Source organism: Pan paniscus, chromosome 12 (assembly GCF_029289425.2).
Source record: "Pan paniscus chromosome 12, NHGRI_mPanPan1-v2.0_pri, whole genome shotgun sequence".
NCBI lineage: Eukaryota > Metazoa > Chordata > Mammalia > Primates > Hominidae > Pan > Pan paniscus.
The window spans coordinates 100,112,354-100,136,483 of NC_073261.2; the positions used below are offsets into that span (position 1 = coordinate 100,112,354).

The 24,130-nt window shown below is 39.7% G+C and overlaps 2 protein-coding genes across 3 annotated transcripts in view; both read right to left on the reverse strand.

Annotated features, from left to right (window-relative positions):
* Positions 1-2,271, reverse strand: part of DRC1 (dynein regulatory complex subunit 1) — a 54,008-nt gene extending 51,737 nt beyond the window's left edge. Inside the window, exon 1 of one of the 2 annotated variants that reach the window (XM_055108149.2) lies at positions 1,922-2,271. In XM_055108149.2, the coding sequence (XP_054964124.1) occupies positions 1,922-2,076 (155 nt within the window). In that variant the 5' untranslated portion in view covers positions 2,077-2,271. The remainder of the gene's footprint in view (positions 1-1,921) is intronic. The other variant, XM_003827062.3, reaches the window with a different exon arrangement.
* Positions 2,272-8,164: 5,893 nt separating this feature from the next.
* The window catches only part of SELENOI (selenoprotein I), a 49,265-nt gene continuing 33,299 nt past the window's right edge, over positions 8,165-24,130 (reverse strand). The window contains exons 8-11 of the mRNA XM_003827060.6: positions 20,666-20,714; positions 18,882-19,062; positions 17,483-17,665; positions 8,165-15,035 (exon numbers count right to left, since the gene is read on the reverse strand). Of these exons, the coding sequence (XP_003827108.2) occupies positions 14,937-15,035; positions 17,483-17,665; positions 18,882-19,062; positions 20,666-20,714 (512 nt within the window). The 3' untranslated portion in view covers positions 8,165-14,936. The remainder of the gene's footprint in view (positions 15,036-17,482; positions 17,666-18,881; positions 19,063-20,665; positions 20,715-24,130) is intronic.

Genomic DNA, 24,130 nt, shown 5'->3' on the forward strand with positions numbered 1-24,130 from the left:
TCACTGCAACCTCCGCCTCCTGGGTTCAAGCGATTCTCCTGCCTCAGTCTCCTGAGTAGCTGGGATTACAGGCGCGCGCCACCATGCCTGGCTAATTTTTGTATTTTTAATAGAGACAGGGTTTCACCATGTTGGTCAGGCTGGTCTCAAACTCCTGACCTCGTGATCCCGCCCGCCTCAGCCTCCCAAAGTTTTGGGATTACAGGCATGAGCCACTGCGCCCGGCCCAATTTTTTTTTTTTTTTTTTTTTGAGATGGAGTTTTGTGCTTGTCACCCAGGCTGGAGTGCAGTGGCGCTATCTCAGCTCACTGCAACCTCTGCCTCCCAGGTTCGAGCAATTCTCCTGCCTCAGCCTCCCAAGTAGCTGAGATTACAGGTGCCTGCCACCACACCTGGCTCATTTTTGTATTTTTAGTACAGACGGGGTTTCGCCATGTTGGCCAGGCTGGTCTTGAACTCCTGACCTCAGGTGATCCTCCTGTCTTGGCCTCCCAAAGTGCTGGGATTACAGGCATGAGCTATGATTTTTTACAATTTTAAATGGTTTTTACAATTTTAAATGATTTTTACAATTCTAAATGGTTAATAAATAAATGGTTAAAAAAAAGACTAGGATGAATAAGCAGAGCACAGGGGATTTTTAGGGCAGTAAAAATATTTGGTATAATACTATACTGGTGGGCTCGTGTCACTATAAATTTATCCAAACCCATAGGATGTACAACACCAAAAAGAAACCCTAAGGTAAACAATGGAGTTCAAGTGATAACGATGCGCCAAGGTTCATATATTGTTACAAATGTGCCCTCCAGTGCAGGATGTTGACAGTAGCTGTGCATGTGTGGGGGCAGGGAGTATATGCGAATGCTGTACTTTTTGATCAGTTTTGCTGTGGTCCTAAAAACTGCTCTAAAAAATAAAGTTTATTATTATTTTTTATCAAAAGAAGGCTATTTTGTGATACATGAACAGTATATGAAATTCAAATTTCAGTGTCCATAAATAAAGCTTTATTGGAACACAGTCATGCCCATTTGTTTATGTCTTGCCTGTGGCTGCTTTTGCAATACAATGGCAGTTGAGCAGCTAGGAAAGAGGCCATATGATCCGAAAAGCCTAAAATATTTACTATTTGGCCCTTTACTGAAAGGGTTTGCCGGCCCCTGCATTACACTGATGGCCCCGCAGCAATCAGCCAGGGTGAGCGAGTGATGGAAACACACTGCAGGGCTTGGTAAGACATATGTGCTCCAGACGGTGGGCAATCAACCCTATGAAGGCCCAGGGACTGCCATGTCATTCAAGTTTGTAGGGGTCCAGTGGTCAGTGGGATGCTGGGATAGCCTATCAAGTAAAAAACAAATCTACTGCATTTTGCATCCTCTACAGAGAAGGAAACTCAATGCCTCTTAGGCCACTTTGGGTCCTAGAGACAATACATCCCGCACTTAGGAATATTATTCAGGCTGACACAAAAAGCTGCCAGCTTTGAGTGGTGCCTGGAACAAGAAAGGACCCAGGCCACAGTGTAAGCAGCCAGGCTACTTGGGCCACATGATCCAGCAGACCCTGTGGTTTGGAGGTGTCCGTAGTGGAAAAGATGCCATGTGCAGACCACAGTCGAACGCCACCACGCCCGATTAATTGTTTGATGTTTTATAGAGATGGGGTCTCTCTATGCTGCCCAGGTTGACCATCTCGAACTCCTGGGCTCAAGTGATCGGCCCGCCTCGGCCTCCCTAAGTGCTGGGATGACAGGCGCGCGCCACGGCACCGGCCCAGCGTTTTACTTTCCCATACTCTGCCTGAACCTTCCCGAAGAAATGTTTCTATTTCATCAGGAAACCAGCCCTTCTCCGGCTCCTGCTGCGCGGATCCCGCCCCGCCCGCCCCGCCCGCCCCGCCCGCCCCCGCGCTCACCGCCTCCGGGCTTCTAAGCGCGCAGCGATGCGGAGGCGCCGGGCCTGGATGCGCTCCTGAGAGTTGTCGGAGTGGACCGAGGGCACGAGAATCTGGGTGGACAAGTGCTCGTCCACGTTCGGGTCCAGGGCCTCTAGGGACCCCGGCGGATTCATGGCAGGAGTCCCTGACCCCTAGGCGGCTCCCTCCGCACCACCTCCAGACCTCAGGCTGCTTGCTAGTAACAAACCGTTGCCAGGGAGAGCGGTCACCGGAGCCGCAGCCCGAGTGGTTGCGCGCGCAGCTCCCTGGGCCCAGCCTGCCGCCAGCCGCCGTTCGGGCCGAGCATCCCAGCCTCGGGCTGACGCCTCTCCCGCCCGTGGGATGTCAGGTCTGTTGTCAGGCCCACGAAGGCCCGGTTGTGTTAGCGGAGCTGTGGAGTCTCACCAGGAGACTAGAGGACTAAAGAACTGGACCAAGTTGTGGTTCATCACTTGCTGACCCTGATGATTAATTCATCTTCCATTCATTCATCAAATATTCCTCCAACTCATATTCACCAAATAAAATTGAGCCCCTACTCGATGCCAAGCGCTGTGCTTGGATACAGGATACCAACCTGCAATCAAATACTTATGAAAGAGGAAAAGTGGAATGGAGGAAAACAGTCCGTGGGAAGGGGGAGGGATAAAAGTTAGAAATGCGGAAGCACTATTAAATTCTCAACTGTCCCCAGAAAGGCGCTATCTTCTGGGCGTCTCATTGTCAACAAAAATAGTGTTCTCATTGAGAATTAAAACCTGGCGCGCTGGCTCATGCCTCAGCCTCCCAACACTTTGGGAGGCCGAGGTGGACAGATCACTTGAGGTCAGGAGTTTGAGACCAGCCTGCTGAACATGATGAAACCCCGTCTCTACTAAAAATACAAAAATTAGCTGGGTGTGGTGGTGGGCACCCGTAATCCCAGCTACTCGGGAAGCTGAGGCAGGAGAATCGCTTGAATCTGGGAGGTGGATGTTGCAGTGAGCCGAGATCGAGCCACTGCACTCCATCCTGAGCAATAGAGCAAGACTCTGTCTCAAAAAAACCCAACCAACCAACCAAACAAAAACTGGATACCATTTAACAGGGTTCTGTCCCATTAGCCCGTGGGGAATTAAGGGCACTGGATGAGCAGTGAGAAAGGGTGGGTACTAGTCCTAGCCCTGCCCTGCCACCTTGGGCAAGTCACAACTTCTTGAGGACCATTTTCTCAGCTGTTAAATGGTGCAACCCACAGACAACTGTGGGGCCAAGACGACCCGTCCTTTGTGAGTAAGAACTGCCCAGAGGCAAATGGAGTGGGTTTTTAAAATCAGTTCTTCCACGTTTGCAAGCAGTAGAGAGGTTTAGGAATGCCAAAACCATCCAACAGCTATAGAGTCTAACAGCAGCTGCCTGGATCCTTGTCTCACACCTGCCTAGGTGGTGGTGGTAGGAGCGTGGGTAGTTGCTTCTAGGCTTCAGGGCCTTCTGCCAGATCTCTGTCTCCTTTGGTTGAAACCTAAAGTATTAAACTCTCCTAGGAGCCATGATACAGCTCTGACCAAAAACTCATCCAGGTCCTGGTTCATGTTTCCACTATCCGTAAGGACAGAAACAAGCATGTGTGCATGCGCATTTCTATGCCTGGGAGTGGGATACCATGAGAAACTCAGGGGGAATCAGCTGTTGCACAAGAGGTAAGTGAGAGCAAAGGTACCATACAAACCCATGAAGAGTGACCAGTGAGATACTTGGCCCTGCACTGTTCTGATACCACTTCCAACATCTTTTTATATAAGAAATCTGACTCCATTTTTTGCTGCTGACATTTGGCTGCTGGCAGCTTTTAAGCAGCACTCCCTCTTTCTTCTCCACATCTGGGCAAGCTGTTAAAAAAGCCCAGGTGCTCTTTTTGGTGCTGGCAGATTTCATCTGTGTGCACAGGATACCCTCCTCCCAGCCTCACCCATTAACCACAATAAAAGCCCCAAGCTTGTCTCCTTTCCTGGCTCTCTCTAGCCATTTTCTGACCAGCTGGGAGGCCCTCTTTGCTCCCACAGGCAGCCTCAATTATGTAATAAACCTTTTTCACTGGTGTGGGAAACACTTTCACTCACCGCTGGAAAGGGACCTCCTAGGAGGACAGTTTGCCAAAATCTATTAACTGTTTAAATTGGCATACTAGGGGAAAGGGTAGAATAGGGAGAGATTTGTTAAAGGATACAAAATGACAGGTTCTAGTGTTCTGCACCACTGGAGGGTGACTATAGTCAATAACATAGTTTCAAATAGCAACGAGGATATTGAGCATTCCCAACACAAAGAAATGACAAATGTTTGAGATGATAGACATGCTAATTACCAGACCTGATCACTATACATTATATGGATTGAAATATTACTATGTACCCCATAAACATATAACTATTATTTCCTTTTTTTTTTTTTTTTTTTTTTGAGACAGTGTCTTGCTCAATTGCCCAGGCTGGAGTGCAGTGGCATAGTCTTGGCTCACTGCAACCTCTACCTCCTGGGTTCAAGCGATCCTCCTTCCTCAACTTCCCAAGTAGCTGGGACTACAGGCATGTGCCACCATGCCCAGCTAATGTTTATTGTATTTTTAGTAGAGACAGGGTTTTACCATGTTGGCCAGGGTGATCTCAGACTCCTGACCTCAGGCGATCCACCCGCCTCGGCCTCCCAAAGTGCCAGGATTACAGGCATGAGCCACTCCGCCCGGCCTGCCGAATTTTTTTAAATGCCAAAAATTTTTTAAACTGAACAAAGGACAGAGAGAGGAAGAAATATTTTCATGGGGCAGACAACTGTGGTTGTAGAGGTCAAAGGAATGAAACAAAGAGACAAAGAAAAAACACTAAACAAGAAAGTCAGAAGACATGTAATGAATTATGATTAAATATAAATGGGAAAATGCATGCTTAATTTTCCATGCCTTTGTAAATGGTTCATAAGTGAGTTAAATTTAGAAAATTGTTAAAAACTGAAAAAACTAGATAAAAACATTTATTTGTATACACACAAAAATAAATTAGCATATCCATTCACTAGGCAATTCTAGTTTAAAGATCATCACAAGGAGATCATGGATCTAGCTATAGCTCATTGGGGTCACAACTACATCAGTTTTATTCAGTATTTTATACATAGCACCTAGCACAATATTTGATATGTAGTAAGTGCTCAACAAACTTTTTTTTGAAAGAAACATATAGAGATGTATCTGTATGTTCATTCCAGTTACTTGTAATATTAAAAAACTAGATCTGACAAAATCCATCAATAGGGGAACCGATAAAGGAATCATGGGATTCTCTAACACAAGAATAAAGGTGACCTAGAAAGACATCCAAGATACATTACATGAGAAAGGGAAGAGGCAGCACAATATAGAGCCTAAGCCGAGTTTGATTTGAAATGTAGACAGTAGTACACAAGAAAAACAGGGGGAATACCACAAAGTAGTCAATATCCCTCAGGGGTGGGCTTATGGGTGATTTTCAGATTCCCTGAAGATTAAAAAAAAATGTTTACAATGAGGATAAATCCCTTTTGACTCAATAAAACATAAAGCTTATTTATTCATGTTTTTGTAAGAGAAATAACAGGAGACCCCCAAGAGAGTGAGGCAGGCAAGTAGGGCTGTTATAGATGAGAGGGACTTGGGGAAGGGAGGCAGGTGATGTCTATTCACCTTGATGACTGACCAGCATCTAGAGTGTGGTCCTCAACTGGTAGGCAATGCTGGTTCATACTAATAAGCTCATACAGGCCGGGCACGGTGGCTCACGTCTATAATCCCAGCACTTTGGGAGGCCAAGGTGGGTGGATCACGAGGTCAGGAGTTCGAGACCAGCCTGACCAACATGGTGAAACCCCATCTCTACTAAAAACACAAAAATTAGCTGGGTGTGGTGGTGCATGCCTGTAACTCCAGCTACTCAGGAGGCTGAGGCAGGAGAATCGCTTGAACCCGGGAGGCAGAGGTTGCAGTAAGCAGAGATTGTGCTCTAGCCTGGGTGACACAGCGAGACTCCATCTCACAAAAAAAAAAAAAAAAAAAAAAAAAAAAGCTCATACAAAAGCCTGGCTGGCTCATACTAACAAGCTCACAAAAGAAAAACATAGAATTTCTTTTAGCAAGCAAGTACAACCATCACACAGGGCAGTGTGCATTTTCGTGCCTTGTGACCAGCACATCTCTGTGGGCTGATCTACAAAGAGGATCAAACTCTGACTGGGAAGTCCCTTGATATGTAGGACTGACTGCCATGGTTCAGAGGCTCACAATGAGGATAATCTGCCACAAGCACAGTCGAGTTCCTCATCCCTGAGTAGGTTTTTGAGAAATCTGGCTATATGGGCTTCCCTTGCTAAGGAAGGTACGTGGGCATCCACCTTCAGCTTTTATAGCCTTTTTTCAAAACAAGGATGAACAGATTTGATTTTATATCTTACTAAGTCTAGTCACACTTAATTCTACATCCAATAAGTTTACACTAACTCACCTTAATTGGAATGTGAGGATGCTGACAAATTCATCAAACATTTAGACAACTTCTTAGGTTATTTCTATCTTTCAATGTGTGCGAATTTTACTAATTAGATTCTGAGAAGGCAATCTTACCCATTTTTAATTTGGGGAACTGCCTTACCATCATCTTCATATACTGCCTCAAAAGGCATGAAGGAGGAAAGAGAGGGGAGGAGGCATGGAAGTCATGAGCTGTGTCACACGGTTTAGAAAAAAAAGTTCAAAGAAAAAAGACAGAGAACTAGATATTAGTAGAAACCAAGCACCTGCCTTAGTGCACTGACTGTGCTAAACACCCTACATGCATTATCCTCATTCAATCCTTCACATGGTGTAATTGTGGTAATATTGATCCCATTTTATAGATGAGGAAACTAAGGCTTAGAAAAAAGTAAAAAGCTCTTTCTTCAAAGTTTGCAGAGTTGAACATGACTAAGAAACAGCCATTGTATGAAAACTTTGGGAGGTTTTAAGAAAACTCTCAGAATGAAAAGAAGAAGAAAATTGAAGGAGCAGTTGTAAAGTTTTCTTTCAGGAAATTTGTGAACAGAGGAAAAAAGATGAGAGTGGGAAGAGGAGCAAGACCCTTTGGGGGCATAGGGTTTTTTTTTAAGTTTTGGTAGCCCCAAGAGTGGTTACGTAGTATCTACCTGGTATGTGTCATCAGGCACTTGGGAGGTGTTTGAGGTTTGCAGATAGAAGGGAGGGAATAACTGCTACCGCAACCAAGAGCGTGGGAGGGAAAGGGGTTAAGAGCGCACAGCTGGAGAACAGCCTGGGTTAAAACATGGGGCATTTTCTTCCTCACTGTCTTCAAGCCTGTTACTGAAATTTTTTTTTCTTTTATCTTTTTTTTTTGAGACAGAGTCTTGCTTTGTCACCCAGGCTGAAGTGCAGTGGCGCGATCTCAGCTCACTGCAACCTCTGCCTCCCGGGTTCAAGCGATTCTCCTGCCTCAGCCTCCTGAGTAGCTGGGACTACAGGTGCGGGCCACCACGCATCGCTAATTTTTTGTTATTTTTGGTAGAGATGGGGTTTCACTGTTAGCCAGGCTGGTCTCGATCTCTTGACCTCGTGATCCACCCGCCACGGCCTCCCAAAGTGCTGGGATTACAGGCGTGAGCCACTGTGCCTGGCCTACAATTTTTTTTAAATGCCTACTGCCAGAGCTGGGAGATCGATGTAAAAATGGGAAATATTCTCCTCAGAAGCAATGTCATGTAATGGGAGTTATAGTTTCTATACTATAATCTAGACGTACTAAGTATGGTCTAACAGGTTTTTATGGGATTCGTCTGGAAAATTAATACCATATGTTAACACTCTTTCTATGGGAAAATGCTTCTGAGGAAGAAACCACCTTACAAACTAACTTAGGCGTGACCCAGTCATTATTAGACTATAGAGACTGCCACCACCCAGTTCTGGGCGAGTCAGGAGCAGTATACTATGAAAAGCCGTTACTGCCACCTGCCTCGTATTCTGCCTTTTGGAACAAGTCACAGGATCACAGAACGCCCAGGAGCAAGCGGCTGATCTCTCTAAAAACAGAACAAAACCTTTTCAGTGTTTTGCTTTAAAATAATCAATGATTCTCTGAGACAAGTGGCTGGACATTAGTTTTCTCCCCATAGCTCCCTCCCCTTTTGCACTTGCCAAGGAAAACAAAGAAGACAATCTGAAAACAATTAAAAGGATTTAAAAATTACTTTTACTTTTATTACAATAAATAATTATCAATAATAGAATTAAACAATTTTCAATTAAAACCTACTGCATTACTTTGGGGTTTCACAGCAGCAGAAACAAACATAAATCCAGTTGAAAGGGCAAGGCTTCCAGAATCCAGTGACGAGAAACAGTCTGGTCTTGATTATTCGGGCTAGCAATGGGAAACACTGATACAGATAATGCAAAAACAATGAAATGCATCGGCATACTCTCTTTGTACATCACATTATCTGACACTTTAAAATATTCCAGCTAAGTAATTTAAGCAAGCCATGAAGCTCTGTTTCTGCAACAGTTAGAGTTCTCCCCCAGCAAGCCCGCAGCACAACTGCTCCCAGAGCCACCCTCTGGCCAGAAACGGGCCCCATCATCATGCAGACCTAGAAGCCTCCACCCTGGTGGAAGCAGCCATCTTTCTCAAAGCTCTTTCTGGCTCACACAACCCATGGTTAAAGGAAAATGGGAAAGTGACATATTTAAAGGGCCTTTCTCGAGGACTGAGACGAACTGGAAGACAGACAGACTGTGGCTCCAGATCAGGAAGAGGCTTCAGAGTAAGGGCCACATGCAGATTAAGTCCACATGAAGAAACTATCTGATAAAGGCTGACCATTTTGCTGATAATCAAGCGGACTGCATGTATATATGAATATATCATACATACATATGTAGTGAATATATGTGTACATATTAAATAGGCATACACACACATCACACACAACCAGATAAAATAAATGGTACATACATTGCTACTATGAACACAGCACGTCCCAGACAGACCAATGACTAATATGTTCAATTAAACTACTTGAATTAAACTACTCTTCCTCTCCCCAAAATATTCTGCTTGCAGCAAACATATTCCAGTTGCTCAAGCGGTGTTGTTTCTAGGTTCCTGAGAAGGAATGGAATCGTCCTCTTGTTTCAGAACACTACAGAAAGCCAACTGCAACAGGATCAAGCTAAACAATTCATATTTGATTTGGCCATGATTCCTGCCACCTATTCTTAGTCACAGGGCATGAAACCTTACTCAGAAAGATATCAATTTCTTTTTCTACAACTGGCTACAAATTTACCGTATTATGTTAGATGGAGGGGACTGGGGGAAGGCGGGCAGCAGGGAGTTTACATGTTGGCAATCATTCATTGCCTTTCCCTTTACCCAGAGAAAATGCTACTTTAAAAAAAAAAAAAAAAACCCAGAAATTTAGAGTTCAATAATGAATTTTGCTTTCTTGGCACATTTTTGAAATGATCATATCATTACATGTAGCTAGGTCTTTATCTCCTGAATGCTCCTCTAGGGAGGCAAGTTATCTAAACAACAAAATAACCTACAAAAAAAGTTAATATTGTGAGCAGTCTCAATTTGTAGTTATTAAACTCAAAGTCTAATGCTGAAAGGCAACAGTAATTTAAACAGATTTGTTTATTTTTATTATTATTTTTTGAGATGGAGTCTTGCTCTGTCACTCTGGCTGGAGTGCAGTGGCACAATCTCCGCTCACTGCAATCTCCATCTCCCAGGTTCAAGTGATTCTCCTGCCTCAGCCTCCCCAGTAACTGGGATTACAGGCACATGCCACCATGCCCAGCTAATTTTTTTGTATTTTTATTACAGACGGGGTTTCGCCATGTTGCTCAGGTTGGTGTCGAACTCCTGGGCTCAAGCAATCCACCTGCCTTGGCTTCCCAAAGTGCTGGGATTACAGGCACCTGCCCCAGATTTATAATGCTATTCACAGATCTTGCAGAATTATAACAGGCTCCTTCTACAACTTGGTTAGTGACATCAAGTACTAACTATATATGTTCCAGGTCAAGAACTTACTCTTGAGATATTCAAAAAGTGCTTGTCAAGAATATCAGAATCTAGAATTTATGGCAAATTGTATATATTTTAATAAAAACCTTAAAATAAATTCTAATTTTAATTGCTACCCATAGAAACTGCTCAAGAGAAGACATTAGCCAAACAGACATGAAATATCCACAGCATTTAGCTACTCCCTCGTCTTCAGTACTGTCTCTAACTTCAATTGCAGTATATGTGCTGCTGAAGAGAGCAGTCTGCTTCCAATTTCAACACAGCATTAAGGTACCATATAGCCATCATCCAATATACTTGCTTTAAAAACAGCACTACTCTGATTTAGCCTGGCTTTCTAAGAATGATTCTCTGGAGAGAAAAACCATGTGAATGGTCTGTGGAAGACCAGAACAATCCTGCTGCAGTCCAAGTGGATTTTCCTAGAGACAGGCCTTTGTTAAAATATTCTAAAATCAGTGTATGTGGCACCTTCCAATTCTGGGAACCTGGCCTTTCTAAGCATATGCAACACAACCCCCTCGCTTAAGCTACCTGTGAGAGAGCTACAAATGGCAAAACTTCTTTTGCTACTCTAAATATTAATGCATTAAAAGATCTGTCTAGATAGGGAGAAGATCCCTGCTTTAAAAAAAGTAGATAGATTACTATCTCTTGCATATTTGTTTACTAAAGAGCAAAGCATATTACTAGCATGCAGGCTTCAAAAGTTACATTTATTCTGCACTGTAGAAACACTGGAAATGAAGAGCCAACAAATCCAATTCCCACAGCTCCATGCAAGGAAGAAGCATATCACCACTTTCTCTGGAAAAGTTAGACAATCGTGATTAACCATATACCCTACAATAACTGCCTGCCAATGTCAGTCATTTGTACCACTGTCAAACATAAAAACTAAAATATGCAAATCACATGGGTTACATAATCAATAAAGGAAAATCAGAAATTTACTTAAGCTTCCTAAAATGCCCAGAGCATCATACGTTCAAGTTTCAGAGATTTAACACCATTTTATTTTAAAACTGTCACTTTAAATGTACATGTCAGAGTGCTTCAAATGTAGCATACTAGTTAAAATTCTTCCTGGAAGGTTCTAATGCTGGCAGCTAACTTACTAAAGTTATTCACCCACAGGGTGTTCAAGCAAGAGCATGCTGACTTACAAAGACACCTCATGGGACAAAGACAATTCTGGTCTGACTTCACAAATTTTCTATAGAGTACTTAAATCCAGAACTGAGGTCAAGATAAGGCCACTCTGAACACAGGCATCCACACAACCAAAGATTTCTGTATCTGTTTTTGGCTGTTTGGGGACCCAAAATCAAAAGTTCCAGCCCATCAAGCTTACTTTGTTCCCCCTGGCACATTCCCAGTCCTTGACTAGTCAAGAGATCTAAGGCCATCCAGGAGATGTGAATGTGGCAACATCTAGGGGCAACAAGGCAAGACCTGAGTGGGCAGCCTCTGTCCTAGGTGGTGGGTAGATAAGAGGAAACCCAGGTGAAGAACGAAGAGGAAGAATTACAAATAGGCTTCTATATAAAATATAAAGGGGAAAAGTAGCCTCTGACTCAAACACCTTCAGATTATCTTTTTATTCTTCATAGGTCATAGAGTCAAAGTCTGTTATGGAAGCAAGGTACATTCCAAATGCATTTTGACTGACTACAAAATAAACCAGTTCTTTGAAAACAACACTTAGGAAACTTTCAAATTCATAGGATGTTTCAAAAGTCCCTTCTTCCCTTTAAAGTGGAAACTATGCCTGCTTTTTCCTTTGTATATTCTCCCAAAGCTCAGGCTCCAGGTCATCATCAATACTCTTTTGGTACCTATTTAGAATTGGGGTAACTCTAGACATACACTCCCCTCCTCTCAATGCCTCTATATTAGAATAAATAACATGATGGTATTAGTACTGTAACATCCTAAACCACAATCAGCATTTAGCTTTCTTTTGAAAATTAGAATTAAAAGTATTTCAATAATGACATTAAAATGACAAGGAGGAATATTTAGCTTTTTATTTGGAAGGTATTCACTCTGTTACCCTTAAGACTAAAACCCATAAACTCTATCAATTACCTATTCGTGGAAGAACGACCCTGTAAACTGTGGCAATGTCAAAATGTGTACTGCACTTTATAAAAGCATGGATAATATTAAAGGATCACAAAAGGCAGCATTAGCATTCTCTATCCAGGTATTATTAAATCTTTTTATCCCATGCCCCCCTCAAATATAGGAGAATTATTATCTGATAAGCCTGAAAGGACTTTTTTTAATACCATAACCTAAAAAGACACTTCTTACAGGTGTATGCAACTTTGGTCAGCAGAAACACAATACGAGCCTCTGGCCTAGCTAAGGCACTCTATTCTGAAAGTACGGAAAACATGCACGTATGCTCCTTATCATGGCATTGCTCCCCAAAAGGCAGCTCACTGTATGCTGGGGAGAAAGGCTAGGGCATGAAGTCACCCACAATATCATGCATAAGCCTGAAAGACCTTTCATACTTTGGAAATGTTATAGTAATTGGCATGACATAAATGCACACAGCTATCTGGAATGAAGTCCTGCTTCAGCTGCTATATCTCTACACAACAAATGGGGGCTCTCAAGATGCACTTTCAAGAATGGCAGACAAAACAAGAAAAAGAGTCAGCAGTACACTAAAGATCCACAAGTATCCTGAAACAGTGAATTGCTCAATTTCACTTTCCCCTTGTTGACAGCTACTTTTCTTTCATCTAACAATGTCAATAAAACTGACTATGGCATCATTCTTTACCACCATAGGGAAACAAGTCATAAAGTACAGCACAAAACAATTTTCAAATAAATTTGATACAACCAAAAGAGGGCAGAAACACACTTTTGAAGTAAAAGAGCCCCCAAACTATAGGACGTGACCTTAATGTCAGAAGTAAAGGGTATTTTTACTATACTGTACAAGGTCAAGAAAGCCTGTGGTCCAAGTTTGTCATTTTATAAATATTTATCAGTTCTTTTCTTATATAATACAGATTAATCTCATTCTTGTGTACAAGGTCAACAAAATGGTAAAATAATTAGCTTAGAAATCTTAAAACAAAGCTTTTTCCCTACCCCCAATTAACATTTTATCCAGTTTAATTTTATAGATCACAAAGAACAAGGTATACAAAAAATAGTTACCGTCACTTAATTGGTTAATTCTCTGACTTCCATGATGGCAATTAACAAACATGGGATCACTATCTGCATTATTCTGCATCCATTTCTCATCTATTTCCAACGTTCATCTGTGTCTCAGAGAAAGTCACCAAATACACCTCAACATTTACAATTTCTTAAAATGAGTATAGAACCATGAGTTAGTGCCGTGACTCATTTCTAATAACTTGAATGACAATGATTGGAATTTATAAATTTTAAAAATGAAATATCAATTACAGTTATTTTTTACAAAGCAGCAGACTGAAATTCAACAAAGAAATACACTATAATTAAATTTAACAATGGTCACATTCATAAATAGTTATGAATTTAATTACGTATCAACACAGTGGTGCCTATTTTATCCAAGTGCAGCCTGTCCAAAAAAAGGGGGTTTAAGATACACTCTTCATTCAAGCACAAACTTCATTCAGTGAAAAATAAAAGAAAATCAGCAAGTAAAGTTCACCACCACCAAATTAAATGAAGACAAAGAAATAGAAGAAAATATCCACATCATGAAAAAATATGGTTTATAGAACAACTACACTACAATTAAAGGGATTTTTATGTTTGTCAGTAAACCTCAGAAATTACTCCAAGTCATATTAACATTAAAGGGGGCATGTACTCAGTAAGGCATATATATCAAAAGTTTTCTTCAAGTGGGGAGATGGACAAGCTGGAGAAGAGAGAACTTCTCTCTGTTTTATCTCATATGAAATAAGAAACACAGCACCTCACCCTGAAAAAAGAGAGAGGGGAAGGACAGACAGACAGACAAACTGAATCAAAAAATTAATTTTGGTCATAGTGAGGTTCATGAAATTCCTAACTCCAATTTATATTTATCTTACAAGGTACTTTTATCTGCATTCCTCACAAGTCATTACCATAGGACTGGGACTGTCACATGCATTCCTACAATCAGAGCTCACAGGCACCAAATCTCAGGAACCTGCAGCTGAAGGGGGGAAAATGCCACATTTAAACAATGAACCATCCCAATGAGTGCGCTATAATTACAACCCATTCTCAAATTCTCAACTGATTATTTCTCTTTAGGAGAAAATTAAACCATCTATCAAGATCTGTTCCATAATAAAGAGAGCTAGAATATTAGCTAAATGTATTAGCTCTCTTATCACTTGAGAACAAAAGCCATTTTCAGGGGAAAGAGAAACCAGTATTTGGCAACTGTCTGTTGTTTGGTAATCATTGGCATCTCTTGGTGAAGGTGACTTATTTTTATCCTTTCCCTATACTAGGTTTGGACTACTGCTACTCCCACTATTACAAAGTTCCAAATATGAAAACACACTGTGGTTTTCTGAGTGTTATCAGTGTTCTGAAACCAATTTTGGTATTTAAAAAACAAAAACAAAGCATCTTTAACCCTGCATGAATCACAACATTGTAAACTCACGAAGTTAGAACCATTAGGAACATTTTGCTGGTCTAACGTACATTCTGCTCAACCAAAACGTCACATAGTTTTATAAAAAATAAAATAGGCGTAGAGTTACTAGGTCCAAAATTTCCCAAGTTCAGATTATATGTATCATTCCTGCTGTCCAAGTACCATACTGAGATCCCATGTCTGTCAAGCAGATCAGTCTAGTTCAATGGTGATGGAGGAAACATTTACAAGCATTTATTTACAGTACTTCTTTGTGCCCAAAGAAAGATTATTACAGGCCAATATTCTTTTCTTCCATTCCTAGTCAATCTGAGTTTGGTTTCCTCAATGAGAAGGGGTAAATCTGAAAATGGCTGCTCAGCTGCTTTACCTATGAAAAATCAGAACATGAGACAGTGACAAATATGTACCTTATTGTTTTTTAAAAGCACACAGAATTTACCCCCTAGAGATAACAATTTATTGACACAGCAAAAATCATGAGAAATACTGAAGAGGTTTTTCTGGATTAGGATAGCTATAGAGCTAGACAGCTAAATGGAAGTACTAGAACTAACATGGGAAAGTTAGGACTTGGAACTAAAATCTAGTCTTGAGAACCCTCCAGAGCACTCAAATTCACATCCAAATCTGAAAAACTATAGGATTAGTTGACCTGTAGCATCTAGATCAAGTAATCATATTTATAGTTAGACTCTATATTCAGCTTGCTAAACATTTCTAAGTAATCATTCCTAATCCCGATGAAATAGTAGAAAACTAGATCTATGAATTTGGAGAGGCCTTATTTATTAGTTAGGGTATCTCTAGTGGGAAGGCAAGAGCTTAGTTATAGGTCAGCGAGTGCATGTCATTTACTTGATACTTATTATTTACATTTCAGCAGTTCAAGTGAATGTTTTGTGTGGCCTAGCAAGTTTTAACTTCTGGCCAGAAGTTGTAGATGTGGTAAAAGAACACAAAGACAGACAAAAAAGATGATCCTAAATTGTTTTCCAGTTAGCCTCTTATTTATTTTCCAGGTTTTTAACAATGAAAATGTAGTATATTTTGGTTTGGTTTGGTATGTATGTAGCTTTCTAAAGATATGCTTCTAAAAGGCTATAGTAAATGAAAACAATTTAAAAAGACACTGGCAAATGGATATTCTATGCCATGCATATATTGATGAAATATCAGGATAAAGGCCCAAGAGTATTGATATAAGGTATATAAGGTTACATTTGTACAAGTAAAAACAAAAATAATTATGTCTTATATCACAATTCATCACAGCTTTTTTCTCCTTAACAATTGTAACTAGTTTGTTCTAACAAATGAGGGCAACTTTGTAGAGAAACACTAAGGGAAGAAAGCCCAAGTTTAGCAACATATGCAAGGTATAAAGTTGTTATCAAGCATGATAGCTGCCTCTCCCACTTAAAAACTGTGTGTGAAAATACAGAAGATATTTTGTTTCTCAAACGGATTAACAGCAGGGTTCCTTTCAAACAAGCATACCAAATAGAAGTGTTTTAAGAGTCATAAAAATGTGAATACCCTGTCACAACCCCATTCCTATGAAATTATCCTCGGAAAATAAAACAAATGAAACAAAAATATTCGAGATTGTTTATGCCAACATTTTTTTCTTTCTTTCTTTTTTTTTTTTTTTGAGACAGGGTCTCACTTTGTCACTCAGGCTGGAGCACAGTGGCACCATCTCAGCTCACTGCAGCCCCGACCTCCTGGGCTCCAGCGATCCTCCCACCTCAGCCCTCCAAGTAGCTAGGACTACAGGCCTGTACCACCACATCTGGCTAATTTTTTTTTTGTATTTTTTGTAGAGACAGGGTTTCACACTGTTACCCAGGGTGGTCTCGAACTCCTGAGCTAATAAAGCGATCCACCCGCCTCAGCCTCTCAAAGGGCTAGGATTATAGGCATGAGCCACCACACCCAGCCTAGGGCAATATTTATAATGGTGAAAATCTGGAAACAACCTAAATGATTAAAATAACTGTGCTGTGCAAGGTCATTATTAACTAATCTCCTTCGTGGAATATTGCACAGCCTATGTTAAAAATGTAAAATAATTAGAAAAGAATGTTAAAGTGAAAGAAAAACCACATGGTTCCGTTTGATTTCATTATATCTATATTCATCCATTCTCCTAAAATTAGTTTATTTTAGAAGAAAATACCAAGTTTACAAAACATTTCTCAAAATCCCTTTTCTTCTATATTTCCCCTTATTTATCAATTTTGCTGATGAGGGCTCGAGAATAACATAAATGAAGTAAAACCTCAAATAATGCCAAAGTCTTCCTTCAGTCAGAAATTCTAATCTCCCTCACCACAACTGCTTAGCAAACTGGGCAGTGGGAGGGAAAAAGCACTACACAACCAATTACAGTTTCTTTCCAAATTTTGTTAATGAACAATAAAAATGCCCCTAAAGCTAAAGAAGCAAGTGAAGAAATAGATAATCAACAAATGTGATTATGTGATCCCATATAACTAAAGGCTCAGTTTACAATTCTACTCACCAAGAAGATGGCCTATACATACCCACTTACAGTAATAACTAATTCCTCACAATAATTATCCAGCTTTAAAATCATTTGTTATTACAGTAACATACTCATTAGAGAAACAATATCTGAAATTAAACATCTGGATATTATCCAAAATTTAGAGAATATCCCAAAACCCTTATAGCTACTATAATAAGCAACTTTCTTTTTAAAATTTTCCATTGCCTCCTTTCTACTCGGAGGCATTTATTGGTGCCATTTATAAGCCCCAAATTGAACCCATTTTGCTGTAGATTACTCACCACTCGTACTCCATAATGGATGTGGGCCAGAGTAAAAGCAGTTGTTAATGTATACAGGAGAATGCTCTCAACGTAAGAGGCTACTCCTAGGTTTACCACTAAGACAACCAAGAAGAGAGGAACCAGCAACCAATTCAAAGTTGGACACCGGGTACTACTCATTTGGCAAACAATCAGCTGACACTGGACGTTAATTTAAAAAAATAAGAGAAAAAAAAAGAAAAATTTCATTAGCAAAGCACTTCCGAAACTAGTCTTTCCAACATTTGAAAAGCATTCAAGTACCTGAACCAACACACTTACATTATCTAAGTTCAGAAGTTCTCAATGCTTAGGGGCCCAACTGGACCCCCCGGCCCCGCCCAAAAACCCATGTACCCTCAGAAGAGGGTGTCAGAAGAGGCTGGAAGATAACTGAATAAGGATGCTATAGAAGGCATTCTTCCACTGGGCAACAGTTTGAATAAAAGAAATTTCTCTCAATTTTAAGATTCTATGATATGTTAAAAAAAAAAATCAAAATAGCCTCCCACACCCCCACACAATTAAGTTTCTTTATGGCAATGATGAAGAAGTGCTATCTCCAATTCAGTCCCATTGCCATAATTAGTATCTCAAAACCTCTTTGGCTCCTTTATTTTTGAAGACCTTACTTGAATATAATTTAATTCTTTCAGAGACACTTTTTATACAATGCATTAGTGTTTTTAGATATTTAAACCCTATAAAATCAGCAGGACTTGAGATATTACACATGTTACAAACATGGAAACATAAGATGAGTAGCTAAGTTACAAAATAAAAACTTCTAAGGACCCAGCCTGAGCTAGAACACAGACCTTCTGGCTTTCAGGACTATCAGAGTCTTTTCTCAACTCCTGATCTCTGCTTCCTGTCTGCTCTCTTGCACAGTCCAGCATGGAAAGGAATTTATAAGAATATGTTCTATTTATTACAAAGTTTGAAATTCCACGTTCTTAATCTTAAAATCAGCTGATTTTTAAAGTGTGTGTTTTCTCTTTCTCAAAAATCTCTTCCAAGCTTCCTAGAATAATCATTTAAGTCTGCAGCTATTTTAGCCACACTGGTAATATATTTAGAGTCTAAAGGGAATCTATAAATTTTTTCCATGAATTCTTCAGCGGGCAACCAAAATAAAAAATTTAAGTGTGCCATAGTTCCAAAATACTACTGTAGTCTCCAATCCTATTGGTTTCAAAGGGCAAAATAAAATAATTTTCAGCATTTCAGTCTTTGAGGTTACTATTCTTTCAAATTTCTGAAATAAAAATCTTTAAGTTAAAATCTGTTTATTCTAATATTAAAGATTTTTCAAATTATCAAATTCTGTCATACATTTCTAATATATATTATGATTTTTAAAAGAAAAAAATCTTACTGTACTGTTGGCAAAGGCTGTTCCAACCATAAAGTAGAATACTCTAGGATGTAGCTCTAAAATATCTGAAGGTGACCAAAGGATCCACGCTGTAGACAAAATGAACAGCAAGCATGGAGAAAATAAGGGAACCATAGCTTCATAGACTGAATTGAGTTTCAAGGTGTTATTTTTATAGCTTCTGGAAAAAAAAATCAAGTAATATAAAGAACATTATTACATATAAATTGTACAGTACTTGTACTGTAGTTTATAGTTTCCTTATTTATACACTTATTTTATACTCACAATAATCTTGTGGCATACCAACATCATTAATCCCATTTTACAGACAGGCTAAGTGAGGACAAGAGAATTTAAATTTACAAAACTTGCTACCAAGTGGCAGGGCCAGGATTAGGACTGAAATCTTCTGACCTCTAATCCCATTTTTTTCTCTTTAAACCAAACGATCAACTGCTGTGCTAAGAATATAAAGATGAATAAAATCTGGACTTTGTTCTATGAGATATTCTAATGGGGGAAATAAGATGAACATAAAATACTAGAAGAGTACCTCAAAGTGCAGCTTTGACACAAAGTGATAGAGAACTTAGAGTGAGACAGCTCACATGAAAGACTCTGAGGTGTGACAGGCATACCACATCTCAGTGTCTCTAAGCACACAGGAGGTTATACAATACACGCCTGCTCAGCTGAACAGAGCTCCAAATTCCAGTCCTGCTTCCGCCATTGATCACACGACCTCGGGCAATATGTTGCCCAATGAGAGCCTTGTTGTTATAAAATGAGGAGAAAATGTAGAGAAATAATCTCTACATCCTTCAGAGCTTTAAACTGTATGGCTTCTATAAATAACTGCCAGCTCAAATAAATGAAGACGATTAATAGAGCTTGGTTTAACATAAATAAGATTCTGCTACGCAGATTTGAGAGCTAAAGGATGAAGTGGGAAGTGTAAGAAAATGTTTCAACCAGAAGAGAAAGGAGCAAAGGAAGCAGTGGGAGTAAAATTACTAAGAAGGGAAAGAGCAAAATATATTCAGGACACAATAGGCAAATTCAGTGTGGCTGAGCAAAAGTGGAGAAGCACATAGATCAGAGAAATGAAACTCCACCTGAGCATCTCCCTTCTCCCCGCAACCCAGACAGGAACTTCTATATAAGGGCTATTTAAGAAAAGTCAGCACAGGTCCAGTTTGGTCCTAAACTACACACATTCAGAATTTTTATGATCTTGCTAAAAATTTTTTTTTTTGAGACAGAGTCTCGCTCTGTTGCCAAGGCTGGAGTGCAGTGGCGTGATCTCGACTCACTGCAACCTCCGCCTCCCAGGTTCAAGCAATTCTCCTGCCTCAGCCTCCTGAGTAGCTAGCATTACAGGCGCGTGCCACCACACACAGCTAATTTTTTTATTTTTAGTAGAGACGGGTTTCACCATGTTGGTCAGGCTGGTCTCGAACCTGACCTCGTGATCCGCCCACCTCGGCCTCCCAAAGTGTTGGGATTACAGGTGTGAGCCACCGCGCCTGGCCTCGTTAGAAGACTATTTGATGAGTCCAAAACCGTAACAAAAGAACTAGTAGTTTTGTGCTGTGTTTGAAATGACTACATTAGCCACCATCGACACCCTAAACTATCCTACCCCATTCTAGATTTAAAATATAGGTTTTGTGACCTTTTCAAAATGTCCTGACTCCAAAAGGAAAATAGATCCCTAAGTTCAGCTAACAACTGCTAAAACTTTTCATATTTCTTGCCCATTTAAAAAATAAAATACTTACCTGAAAAAGTTTAATAAACTCATTGGAAGAGTCACACATAATGCACAACCTAAAGGGAATAATTATTCAATTATTATGCTTATTCAAGAACGATTATTACATTATCACTGAATCATGCAAAACAAATTTTTTTAGACCCCAAAAATTTCAGGTTCAAGTTTACTTGTGTAATAAAATTAAATACATTTATAAACAACATTTACAACAGGAAGAGTGGCAGTACAATTTGGTGATTCAGAGGGCAGACTCAAAGAGCCAGCTGGGCCTCAATTTCAGTTGTACCATGAACTGATTATGGGACTTCAGGCAAATTGGTGTTTTACTGCCTCAGTTTCCGTATTTATAAAATAGAGATAATAGTTGTACCAACCCCACAGAGCTTTGAGAAGTGAATGAGTTATGACATGTTAAGACACCTGGAACAGTATGGGGTACTGAAACTGCACAGTAAGCATGAGCTACTCAAAGGGGGAATCCTGTTGCTTCACATTTATTTTTTACCTTCCTAGCTTTTTTTTTTTTTTTATGGAAACAGGGTCTGGCTGTATTCCAGGCTGGTCACGAACTACTGGGTCAAGCAATTCTCCTACGTCAGGCTTCTGAGCAGCTGAGACTACAAGCATGAGCCACCACACCCAGTCTTCCTAGCATTTTCAGTTTCTCCCCCTAGCTACTTCCATTCACACACTGGTTCTGTCCCCATAAACTTTAAAACAAAGATGGCCTTCCCAAGAAACCCTCCCATTGATTCTGCTGTCCTCACTATCTACTATCTTCTTCTGCTTTGTCTTATCATTTGCTAAACTTTTCAATTGTCCTCAATTTCTTAGCACTTTTTTATTCACTGTGTTCCAACTTTGCAGAAATTATACTCTTGAAATTTACCAAGCTTTCCTAATGTTCAAATTCAGTATCGTTTTTTCATTCCTGACTCCTAAGTGAAATGCCTTGGTTGACTATCCACTAAACTGAAATTCTTTCCTCCCTTTGCCTTTGTGATGCCATTCTCCCTATGTTTCCACTAGCCATCTCACCATTTCATTCTGTGTCCTTTGTTGGCAATTCTACTTCCTGCATATTACTACCTGGGTGCCCCACCGTACTTATACTCTCTCTCTCTCAGAATCCCTCTTAAAGCACAACTACAAGCTTACAACAGATGACTGCAATATCTAGTTATGGACTCTTGGACAAACTCTAATAATCGAACTTCAGATTCCAGTTGTACAATGGGGATGGGTTGAACTATTTTCTAGTGTCCCTTACATCTTTAAAATTCTTTGATCCTATGATCTATAGTGATATAAGTTCCTAATTATCTTCTCTCTCAAACTCCAAATCAATATATCTGGCAAGCTGCTGGGCACTTCATTTGGATGTTCCATTGTCATGCAACATATTAGCCCCAGTTTGTCTCTTCCAGACACCTGGTGACTCTACTTGGTTTGAGGGTCAATGCAGCTATGGCCTTAAAGATTAAAGGCAGAAAACATTCCTTCTAAACAATTCCTAAGACATCTGGCTTAAAACAGAAGACTAGAACCCAACAGAAATCTTATCTCTAAAAAGAATTACTCTGCTACTTCCAAGCCCAAGTAGAACAAAGTTCCCCAAATTAGACGAACTTAGAGGGAAAGGAAGGAGAAGACCACCTGAGGTCCTCAGTGTTCTCAGAAATTTTTAGCAGCTTACTCCATGTCAAGCTGGGAAGCACCAAAGGGGAGCCAAGGCTAAATGAATTAACGCAGAATTACTTGTAGCTCTGAGGTGTTGGAAATAGGCTGAGACAAACTAGCAAAAGATTTGCCACCAAGAGTAATTTTAGTTTTAAAAATCTTGAAATAACTATCTCAAGTATAGTGAGCATGTAGAAAGCCGGAGCTCTATACAGGCTGCCAAAGAGAAACGCTGCATCTTCTGTTTCTTCTTTATAGTACTTAATGTACTTTCTGAAACGAGTACTTAATTGTTAAATACTTATCTATGAAGCTCTATGTTTCAAGTAGAGAACAGTGATAGAGACCATATATATGTAGACCCGCTTTTCATCTTGCACAAGTGAAGGCCCAGACTTCATAATATAGGAAACTTAACAGCTAGAGAAAAATCAGAGTAGAATTTGTAAAAAAAAAAAAAAAAAAAAAAAAAAAGACCAAACTGAAGGAGATACAATCCAAGGACAGCATGGTCATAAAAAATATTTTCGTTCCTCACATTTCCAGTTTATTTATTAAGTAGGTACACTTCAGTTAAAACCACCAAGACAAAAAGTACCTTAAGAAAAGTTAAAAAGAGAAACAATAATGGGGAAAACTATAATCTATATCAAAGGATTAATATACCTAATATATGAATAGCTTCTAAAAATAAAGGAAATGGCCAACAACCCTATAGAAAAAAAAATCTGCTTGAGAGATGTAAAATATGCAGAAAAAGACATACAAACGGCTCTTAAACACTAGAAAAGCTCATTCATAGTAAGAGAAAGGCAAATTAAAACTGTACAGACACACCATTTCTTACCTATCAGATTGGCAAAAAGTCAAACGTTTGACAATATACTATGTTGGTAAAACTGTAAATTAACAAGCACTTTCATACACTGCTGGTAGGAACAGAAAATCACACAACCCATATGGAGGGGAATATGGTAATTTTAAGCAAAACAGCACACATTTGTCCTCTACTAGCAATTCTACTTCTAGGGACCTCTTCCTCAACACCCTAGCAAAAAATATGAAAAGACTGATGTACAAGACTATTCACTGCAGCAATGTGTACAACAGCAAAAACTGGAACTAACCCAAATGTCTATTGATAGGGGGATGGTTGGACACACTACGGTACATCCACACAATGAAGTGCCAGGCAGCTGTAAGAGGACTGAGGAGGCTCCTTATAGACCACTGTGGAGTGATCGCTAGGATATACAATTAAGGGGGGGGAGGAAAAAAGGCACAGTACATAGTACAGTACATATAGAATGGAATGCTACCATATATCTATGAAAGTGAGTGATAAAATGAAACACAAATATTTACTTATAATAAGAAAGAAACAATGAAAAGATAAGCCATAAAATTAAAAACTAAGAATGGTTACCTCTGAGGAAAGAAAGGATTGGGTAACAACAGAAGCTAGACTTCTTTGAATATACCTTGTTCTGTAAATTTGACTTTGTTATCACAAATGTTACATAATTATGAAGGAAAAATGAATTTTAAAAGAGAAAGTAATTCTTAAAGTAAAACAAATAAACCTAGATGTATAAATCCACAACTGGTGGCATAACCACGGAGTGGTGACTTTAAAATACAGTAAACTGATGGGACACGCCTAGTGGGATAAGACATAAGGATGAATAAAACGCAAAAACACAAAATCTTAATTTTCAGTTTTCCTCTGTTTGCTGATTTAGGTACTGTATTCGGAGACTGTTGTGAATAGTTCATGGAATAAAGCGAA